Genomic DNA, 11296 nt, shown 5'->3' with positions numbered 1-11296 from the left:
AGAATAGAGTCTAAGATATATTTTATTGCCACAGTCACTACTGAAAGTCATGCAACCAAGAAAAACTGGAAAAATTTTGTGCTGGTTTGTTTCCACCAGTGGCGGACTTAGAGCATTTGAAGGTGGGTAGCTGCACTGTCAATTATGTGCAATTAATCTCATAATTAAGTGACAGAATTTTGAATATGAATATAAAAAAGTGTACAGCTATACTGTTTAGTCCAGAATTTTGAATGCCACTGGTTTTCATCATAGAAAATCTGAATTGATTTTTAGAAAAATGAAGCCAAATCTAGTATACTATTGGTTAGGATGAGGTTAGGTTCATGACATTCTGTGATCACCCAAGGGGTTCAATAATTTATAGATTTTGTGGCATTGGATAAGCATGTTTTTTAGCCATGGGAATGCAAAGTTTGATGTTGAAAGCTGGGGCCCTAATTATGTGCACCTTTTTAAGATCAAGTCAAGGTAGTAATAAGTTAGTCCATTATGATCTAAAACCTTTGTAATGGTTGTTGTTACGAACTGATATGTAGGATTGAACAAAGCTTTACTCATCCATCAGTCACTTCCCTGATAATGTGGATCGAGGGAAAGATAGAAAGAAAGAATAAAATAAAAGGCACTAGAAAAAGAAGAAGAAAAAGGAGAAGGCTTTTTGAGTTTTGTCCTGATGGGCAACCATAAACTCCTCCATCATGCACAAGATTAAGGTAAGGTTATAAACTAAAATAAAAGGGCAACCACATAGTTGAAAAATTGGAGACCCATTATGTTGGTGGGTGGTGGCTAGACATAGGATTATAGAGTGTGACATGGCAATGGAAGAAAGAGAGGGCTGGCTGAATTGCTTGGCTTGTTTTTATCAATTCCCGGCTATTGGGGTAAGGATTCCCAAAGGGTGAGGTGGGGCCCAATTGCTGTTTGTCTGGTGGGTTTGGAGGCACTGCACGCCCTTTCATGCCCCATCGCTGCCTCTTTACTAGACCAGTCTGAGATACAACTTCAACCTTCCCCACTTCTATAAGAACCCCTCATCCCTCACTAATCCAACTCACTCACAACACAACCTCAAAGCTTCAAAGCTTCAAGCTTTAAGTCCAACACAGCTTAAAACAAAGGATAAGAGAACAATAATTAACTCTACAAAATGAAGATTGCTAGTCCTAGCATGGGAGGTTCAAAGAGAAGGCTCTCAAGCAGAGGCCTTGGAGGAGCCCTCAGGGAGCAAAGGGCAAGGCTATACATAATTAGAAGGTGTGTGGTCATGCTCCTCTGCTGGCATGACTAGTACTCCTACTTCAGGTCTTCAAATCTTCAAATCCAACCTTGATTCCATCACTGTGGAAAACAAGATTGCTTCTTTCTCTTCTTTTCATTCTTTTCTTCTTCTTCTTCTTTTCATTCATATGCTGGAGTGTATATATAGCTGACGGCTGGTTATTGTGGAAGAGTGTTAACAATTTTTTGTATGGCTTGCTGGCCTTATAAATACATATGGCTTGCCTTTATGTACATCACAATAACAGAGAATTATTTATAACAACTTCAATTTTATCATATACGTTGAGTTCATTTTGTATTATCTTTTCTTTGATGCACTGATTCACTTGGATCATGCTCATATCCTCCAGGGTAATTCATTTAATGTTTCTCATACTGTTCTTCACCTCTTTTGTTCTCTTCCTCTCTCCATATTGGTCAGTTCCTTGGGGGAAATATATTTTAAGAAGATCAAGCATATAAACAGTTAGTTAACAGCTTGTGCATTTTCAGAATCTAGAACAAAATTTGTATCTTAAGCATAGGTACGGCATGTTGATCTTTTATGAGTACACTCTGACATGGCAATTTTGAAGAGTGGTTCTAGTTAAGGAGTATGAGTCCCCCAAAATCCCTTTCTCAACAGAATTTCAGGTGGTCTTCAGAATTTTGTACAAATTTCAAAAGAGGCATCATCATGTCATACTATTATGGTGCTTAACTTAGTTTTCAGAACATACCTTCCCACAGATTTGGAAACTGAGAAAGAATCTTCTGACATGGTGTGATTTCATAGATAGCTGGGAATATTCATGAGAAAGAAGAGTTAATCCGAATCCAGATTATATTTTGAAGTCTTTGAATTTCCGCAATTTCACTGAACTGCAATAGTTGTACACAAACTATGGCACATTAACTTCATATTTTTACAGCAGTTGTGTGTGTGAAGGCTAAGATCTAACTCGTTAAAAATAGTGTATGTAGACACAAGTTTTGGCTTATGAATTTTACAGAGAGAATGCGAATTTTACTTGCCTATGTACTACTTGCGTTTAAAGTTCTACAAGTCTGCAAAGTCATATTGGTAATGACAATTCAAGTCGTACTTAGTTATAGGGATTTCAGTTATATTAAATTTTACCCTTATACTTCAATTTAATATAGTGTAAAAGTAATATAAAGTTTATGATTTTGCTTACGTTATTTAGCATGAAACTTTGACTTAAGGCGGAAAAAGTAGACATGACATGACGATATTGGTGTTGGTTAAGACATGAGATGACATGGTGAAGAATAATTAGGGGATCCAAATTAAAAATTAATGAAAAAAGAGAGCTTAAGAGAGGTTAAGTTAATAGGAAGTAGCATTCAATAATTATTGGCATGATGTAGGCCCGTTAATCATTTGAAGTAAAGATTTTGTTGATGACTCAAAATTTGGAACAGTTAGCACACAGTTGTAACATTTTATATGGATGGATTTTGGGATCTACCTTTTTATCTTTTACCTAAAACCCCGGCATCTATAAAGTGTTTGCAGCTTCAACTCAAAGCGTTTTTCAACTTAGATTCATATGCCACTTCTTCCATCATTTCAGGCTTTCAAAATATTTTTTTATACATTAAAGTCAAATTAACTCAGTATAAGAACTTCTTTGAAAGTTTTAAACAATTCAGAAATCTAATGAATCATCAAACAAGTGATTTCATCTTTCAACTGTTTAAAACTTTTTAAACAGGTTCCATAATCTTAATAGAGATAAGAAATGTTTGGTCTAACTTTGACAGGATATTAAAAATTTCATATTTAAGTTTTACTTATATAACTATGTTGAATATTAGGATGAAAAAAAATTGTTATTTATAATATAGTTCTCTCAAACTTGAACATGGTTGTCTCCAGTGATAAAAAGAAAAAAATATTTAATATAATTTTAAAAATTGTTTCAAAAGTAATATGCATGCTATTTAATGATTTAGTCTCTTTGCAAAAGCAAAAAAGCAACCCACTTATGATGGTTAGATACCATTGGGAAACATGAATTTAGTTCAAGCTCTATAGGTAGGACAAAGACGTTTGGTTGGTGTGCACTAAGAATAAGGAAGGGTGACATTAATAGTCTTCTTCTCCCATCTTAGTGAAATGGAGAATGCAATGATCCTCTTTGTCTTCAACCTAACACCATTAGATAAAGTATTTTAATGAGAATATATTAGTTTTTTTTTTCCATTCAACTTAGTATTATTTTAAATCAAAGTATCAAAATAAAGTGCTTCCTTTTTTAAGTCTCAATGGAAAAGAAGTGACTTCTTTTTGTCTAGAAGGAAAAAGAAAAGGGAAAAAAAAAAGTGTTTGTATTTCATTTTTGGTGAGAAATTAAAACTCTAGACACTGCAGTTTTAGCTAAACCAAGCAACAAAAAGGTTGAGTTTACGGTCAAATCTTTATGAAAGGTGGGCCTTGCTGAATTATTGGCTTTGAGCCCACTTTCACGTGTGCCACGTATCCACTTGAATGGGCCTACTTATGTTACTAATGCATCTAATTCTTTTGTCACCTCGAAGAACATAATTCATCAATATTAAAGAAAAAAAGTTATCAACACACAAAAAATGAATGAATAAATACCACAAATAAATATGATGTGAAGTATTGAAGTTGTATAAAGGTATTAGAACCAACCAATTATGTTTTTAAACAAATAGGCGTTATGAAAAATCCTAAAAAAATAGGACTCCACCAAAAATAGAGCCTCAAAATGGCAATAAATTTTACATAGTTGTGTAATTTTGTTTTTTTGGATAAGTGTGTTAAAAGACTACAAATTGGCTCCAAAGTGAATAAGGATAAAGTAGTAATTATCTTGCAAAATTGTTTTAAAACAGTGGATTTATTACTTAACCACACAATGATAGGGGCGCAGATATTTTTGTTGGTGTAGAATTAGGGCACATTGTAAATAAGTGTAGCTCAATGGGTTGTCTGTTTCTTAAATTAAGATGAGAACGAACGTATGCCACACATAAAAAAATAAAATTGATTAAAAACAACTCTTTTTTTAGTTTTTATTTTATTTTTTTATTTAAATTGTAGATTGAAAATGAATAAACTATTTAATATTAATTGCAATCAATAACATAAATATGTGATCTACGGCGGGATAGTATACTTTACTTAATATATATAGAGATATATCTTATCAAATTTGTATTATATTTTCTAATTGACATTATATAATTTAATTGTACATGTAAAAATTAAAACTGAATATGATCATTACTATAAAAAAAATCACAATGCATCTTTATATGGAAACTTTTATAATAAAATATTAAATAATTTTTTTATAAAGAGTGTTTAGTATTTTATAGTAACCAAAATTGTAAAAATCAATCTAAATCTAATTCCACTATATTAGTTTACTTTTTTTCAAACTTTATATTAAATTAAAAATAATTTTATATTTAATTTGAGTGACTTTTAAATAGAAAATCGAAACACAAACACTACTTTATAATTTTTTATTAATAATAAAAATTATTTTAAATATCAATAATTTTTTAATTTATAAAATAATATTTAACTTAGTTAATATAGCAACTAATTATCTTTTAATCTTTAAAATTAATTATTATTTAATTATTTTATGGTAGGATATTATATATATATATATATATACTAGTGCAAAAAAGAAGAAAAGGATACCCTTTATTTAGTGCGGCTTTTGTGCTACCCGCTTTCGAAAAAAACGCGGTGGCATTTTTGAAATTATTTTGATTTACGAATGCGGTTATTTGAATAACCGCATTCGTAAATCAAAATTATTTGATTTACGAATGCGGTTTTACCTTTAACCGCATTCGTAAATCCTTTTTTACCTTAAATTTTGAAGCGCGTCACACACAATTTCAAACTTTTTATTTCTCGTCTTTGCCTTCGTTTCGCGTTTGCACTCTGAGTTCGTCTCTTTCTACTGCATCTGCATTCCATTTGTGCAATGTAAGTTTCTTGAACTCTCTTTTTTCCTCTTTATCTTCACAAATATATGCATAAATGTTTTTCGTATTTCTTATATATGTTTTTTTCCTTGCATTAGTGGTCTCGAAGCACTCTTTCATTGTCTTCGTGGTTTCTCGCTCCCGTGACTCTTCATCAATCTTGGCTTGTTTTAAAATTTTTAATTTTTTTTAATGATTCGGCATATACAAGTGCGGTTAAAGCAAATAACCGCACTTGTAAATGGTATTTATAAATGCGGCTATATAGCCGCATTTATATTTCTTGATTTACAAGTGCATGTTGATCAAATGCGGTTATAAAACCGCATTTATAAATTCAAAACAACCGCATTTGTTTTATGTTTCTGCACTAGTGATATTATTGTTTAAAAAATATTATACAGTGTATCATATGAAAAAAAAATTAAATATTAAGAACATGAGTTTTATATATAATCTGAAAAAAATATAAAAATGTTTGTGTAATTTACCTTTTTCATTATTTTTTTCTCGCCGGTTGACTTAGTCGTCGTTGACTTCAAAGACAAATGGTGGCTCTTCCTATTTCCTAGTGGTTTCTTCTATCTTCTTGAGTAATCGAGAGTGACTCTGTTAAAACAGAGGGGGCCCTACCTGTTGATTGCACTCCGACGATCAAGTCAGTACTGGGCTAGGAAACAGTAAAGTATGTAAGGCAGTTTCAGTCTTAGAAACAACGTACCTTTTCTAGGGTTCTTACCACCCTTTATATAGGTTGTATCTAGGTTAACTCCCCGTCCCACGAGGATCTTTTCTTTAGTGGAATTAGGGTTACTGGTGAGACATCATGTGACGCGTTGCACAAGCTTAGCGCAACCGCAACACAAGACTTGTCTCTTCTAGAGTGCAAAATTTTTAACAGTATGGTCGCAAGGGTACCAACTCATGTACTAGCTCTGCGGGGCCATCTGTTCTATGGGTGCCCTAAGTATTCACGTGTCATGCATGCAGTCTATCATTGGAAACCCTAACCCTAACGGGCCTTAGCGCCTCCAAGGATTATTTACTTGTGCTAGACCTGAACGTACTATACACACCACATGCATGAACCCTATCGTGACTTAGGTCCTTCTTTTGTATGGATAATAACTCATTATTATTTTTGGAACCCACCTACGTGGCCCATTAATGCTACCGGACCACCGAGATCTGATGTCTAGGTCTAACGTCGATGTCTGACACCGATGTCCGAGGTCTAACCAGTTTGTTTTTGAGTCTACATGTTTAACTTTTTTTTTATCATACATCCTGTATGACTGAGTTAATAGTGAAGATTTGATGAAATTTACATGAAATTTTATGTTAAAATAGTGACATCACCAAAAATAAATTATAAGAATTTCTTAATTGTTAAATTTTAAATTTAGGTGTGAATAATCTCTTTTTTAAGAATAGCCTAATTTGAGCTAAAGATGTGTAAAAAGAATTACCTATGTTTGGCTTTTTTTTTTTTTATATAAAAAACATTATCCTCGTATAATGGACGAGCTCCTAATACAAATATAAATAGTAATAAAATATTATTTTGTAAAATTTAGTTTTAAATTTATTTTTTTAAATATGTTCCACATTTGTTTTTCCAACAAAAGTTCACGTATATTGTATGTCGAAATTTGAAAGGGCCAAAATCATTAAGTTGAATGAAATTTTAAAATTTTGAAAGAATAAAATTTGAAAAACATTGTTGAATGATGTGGATCAGGAATATATTTAAGCGCAATGATAGAAATAAAATAAAAAATGTTGAAGAGAACAAAAGATCAAGAATTTTGAAAGCATTCATTGAGCTCCGAGTCCATTGAAAAGGATCTAATAATCATATCATTTTTAGTACTTTTCATTTGTTTCTATGATTCATTCAAGAAAAAATTAACAATATATACTTAATACATAATGAGCTTAACAATGTAATATTTGATATCATCACGGTACAAAAATCATTAATCATTATATAAAAATTAATTTTAGAGACGAAATTAACATTACAACAAGAAAATTATTAAATAAAAATTAATTTTACAGATAAAAAATAATTAGTTGATATATTAACTAAATTAGGTATTATTTTATAAATTTAAAAACAAATTAGTTTCTAAATTAGTTTTTATTATTTTTAAATAGTTATTAGTTACTAAGATTTTAACTATCAATTAGATTTTAAATTTGTAGTGTAATTAATTACTATATTGACTACCAATTAGATTCTAAATTTGTAGTGTAATTAATTACTATATTGACTAAATTATAGATTATTTTATAAACTCAAAGAATTATTGATATATAAAGTAGTTTCTATTATTAATACAAATTTATAAAGTAATTTTTAAATTGGTATGTAACCATTAACTACCAAAATTTTAGATATTAATATTTTATATTTTAAATTAATCTTTCAAAGACTAATTTAGAATTTAAAATATTATTAGCTAAAACCTTAGTTGTTAATTTAGATATCAATTTAAAAATTATTTTATAATTTTTTATTAATGATAAAAATCACTTTAGATATCAATAATTTTTTAGTTTCTAAAATAATATCTAATTTAATAAATATAATTACTAATTATTTTTAATCTTTTTAATTGCTATTTTATAATTTTTTTTTGCGTAATGTTAATAATAAATCGAGCACTCTATACTCCTAAGGCATTTTAAACTATTATTCCGGTATATGAAAGATAAGTCTTAATTATATTATTTCACCATTAAAATCAAAAGAAAATTCTTATAAAAACTTTTCTCTTATATTTTTCAAAGATAAAATTTTAAATAAATACTGTGAAACAAAGAACACAATATCTGATGTTTTTTTTACCAATAAACTTGATATTAATACACATAATAAAAGTAATTTATAATGTGTTAATAAGTTATTTTTCACTTATTTTAATAATAATCTCAATTTATGAAAATATATTAATACTTATAAAAAAAATTAATTTTATTTCTTATCCATCTACAAAAACAACTTAATCATTAATTAAATCATTAAATAGAAATTAATTTAAAAAATAAAATTAATTATTAATAGAATAATTTTTTTTTTCATATTTAAAATATTTTTTATTATTAATAAAAAATTATGAAATATATATCTAATTAACTATCTATAATTTTTTATTCTATAAAATAATATTTAATTTAATCAATATAATAATTAATTATTATTTTTTTAAAATTAGTTTTTATTTAATTATTTTCTAGTAATACAAACTTATTTACATGTAATTACTTATTTATAGTTTACTAAATTCTTAAAACTCACCTAGGTATTTATAAGGATAAAATGTTATTTTTATTTTACATAAACCATGAAATAAGTAAAGCTAGAACTCAATTTTTAGTTGTTTTAATTTAAAATTTACCCACTTCTCTCTTACAGCACTCTCCTCTTTTTTTCTTTGGCTCTTGTGAATCGAAAACTTAATATAATTGGAAAATGGAAGTATAAAGATGGTATAAAAAAGTTTATTAAGTTGAAGAACACAATGTGAACGAATGAAAAATAAAAGAAGAGTGTAATGTTGTGTTGTGTATGTGGATGACAGGGATGGAGGAGAGAGAATAGTGGGGTGTTTGGTTGGGTGAAATAAGGTTTAGGGCACCCACGTGCGCCTCCCTTATCACAGAACCCCACTGCGTCCTTTTGATTCTTTTGCAGTCACACCATGTCTCTCCTCTTGTCTTCGTCCCTCCAGTTTCGATACATCCCCCACTTCTCATTTCTCTTATCCTTATAACCCTCTTAACTATTCTCTCTTATCCTCTTATAACAACCATTTTCATCATTCTTCCCATTCATATATACTATTTAAAATACCTGTTAATCATGATTACCAGTGATTAGTTAAAGGAAGGTTATCTGAATCTTGAGACATTGCTGCAGATAGTTGCTTTCAATTTATATTAAGGTCAAGATTTATAATTTCATAGGTCATAGCACAACATGTATGATGCAACAATGTTGCAATTGGTGACATAGTCATTATAAAAAAACACTAACACATTGTTGTTCCTTTGCTTCGATCCAACAAGCATATAATTAAGACGTTATAGGTGTAGTGAAAATGTAGAGGAAGATGGTTATGATTGCATTGGCTTATCTTGGCCAATGAAGTGATGAACCAAAATCAAGTTATAATTTTGCAGCTGGTCATTGTCTAAGCCAGATAATTTGTCTGTGAATAACAACACAGGCAGCATTGTCTTTGGTACAATAACCAAATATTTTGAACACTATAAACTGAGCATTGCCGGTTTATGTTGCCTCGTGAAGACTTGCATAAGAATGAGACACACAATTTCACTGTGATTTGGATTGTGTCTTGTTCGATGACCCACCATTTTGTCATAGAAAGACCACAAAAGGAATCATTTATAGTGTCTGTCTCTTTTGTTTGTAGAATGAGACGTTATAGTGAAGGGATCCAAGGCTGTTTCCAAATGTTTATAGGATTACAATTGCATTGGAGGTAAATCAAGAGAAAGATAAGGCGAAAGAAGAGGTTATGGCCTCGTAATTACATCATATAGTTATATGGTTGTGCATCGGAAAATGCAGCTATTCTTTACCTCTCCAAGACTAGTAGCATGATGTCAATAGAGAGAAGAAACAAGCTTTAGCATGGCATTAGAAACAAGTATACACTATGCCTTAATTAAATACCACATTTTTTTATTTTTTTTAAAATTTTTTTTCGTCAAAGTAAAAGAAAAATTTCTGAACACCCGGCTACTCAAAGGCCAGTTTATTTTTTTCACAACAATAATGCCTATGGGTAGTTCGTTGTTCGTCCGTAAAAAAAAAGGTTGAAACAAGTTGATTTATTATGATAAAGTGAGATGAAAATCTTGAATTGCCTCATTCAAAAATGGATTGACAGGCTTTATTATTTTAAATTTTGTTTATATATATATATATATATATATATAAAAGCACAATTAATTATATAAATTTAATATCTTCTAAGTTTTTAATTGATTATATCAATGTCTCTTATTAAATAAATTAAAATTATCATTATTTTTACATATTAAGTTATATTAAGTTAGGTTTTTTTGACCATGATGAGGTTATTTTTTTTTGTTTTTACCAAAATGGGGTCCGTTTAAAAAAAATTATAAATTTAGGCAAGTCGTGTCTAATTGAGATGACTTCATATGCAGAAGTCGTCCCAATTAGGCACGACTTCTGCCATGTCATACTAAAGTCGTGCCAACTTGGCACGACTTCTGCCCTGTCATACTGAAGTCGTGCCAAGTTGGCACGACTTCTGCCACCTCATAATTTTTTATTTTATTTTTAATTTTATTGTTTATATATTGGGTAGTAAGTTATGTAATGTTAAAAATTAATTTCTTCTCATCATTACGTGTTCTGTAAAATCATTACTTCTCAAGTTATTTATTTTGCAAATTCACAACAATAATTCTCTATATATTTTCCAAATATAATAATTTTTCATTTATCTATTTATTTCCAAATTCAATAACAATTTTCTTCATTTTTTAATTAATCAAATAATCAAGTTATTGTATTACATTACCGTCAAACATGATCCATACACGATTATCCAATTTTTTGTTCCTTAAAACTAGCACTCTTAGAAAATTATGTATCAAATTAATTTTTAACATTACATAACTTACTATCCAATATATAAACAATAAAATTAAAAAAAATATGACGTGGCAGAAGTGGTGCCAACTTGGCACGACTTCTGTATGACAAGGCAGAAGTCGTGCCAAGTTGGCACGACTTCAATATGACGGGGCAGAAGTCGTGCCAAGTTGGCACGACTTCAGTATGACATGGCAGAAGTCGTGCCTAATTGGAACGATTTCTGCATATGAAGTCGTGCCGAATTGGCACAACTTGCCTAAATTTGTAATTTTTTTTAAACAGACCCCATTTTGGTAAAAAAAAATAAAAAAAAATAACCCGATCATGGTCAAAAAACCATTAAGTTACCTTGTTATAATTAATAATTGG

The 11296-nt window shown here is 29.8% G+C and overlaps 1 protein-coding gene across 1 annotated transcript; it reads left to right on the top strand.

Moving 5' to 3' along the window:
- The first annotated feature begins 913 nt into the window (after positions 1-913).
- LOC137828700 (small polypeptide DEVIL 4-like) lies at positions 914-1565 on the top strand. Its single transcript, XM_068635381.1, has one exon. It carries the CDS (start codon positions 1154-1156, stop codon positions 1292-1294), a length of 141 nt encoding a protein of 46 aa, XP_068491482.1. The 5' UTR covers positions 914-1153; the 3' UTR covers positions 1295-1565.
- The last annotated feature ends 9731 nt before the right edge of the window (positions 1566-11296 follow it).

Source organism: Phaseolus vulgaris, chromosome 7 (genome assembly GCF_000499845.2).
Source record: "Phaseolus vulgaris cultivar G19833 chromosome 7, P. vulgaris v2.0, whole genome shotgun sequence".
NCBI lineage: Eukaryota > Viridiplantae > Streptophyta > Magnoliopsida > Fabales > Fabaceae > Phaseolus > Phaseolus vulgaris.
The sequence above is the reverse complement of the archived record's forward strand: the minus strand, read 5'-3'. Positions and strand labels throughout refer to the sequence as shown.

Bases quoted from the DNA above. Each gene is read 5' to 3' on its own strand.
- LOC137828700 (XM_068635381.1), top strand. From the start codon at position 1,154: ATGAAGATTGCTAGTCCTAGCATGGGAGGTTCAAAGAGAAGGCTCTCA.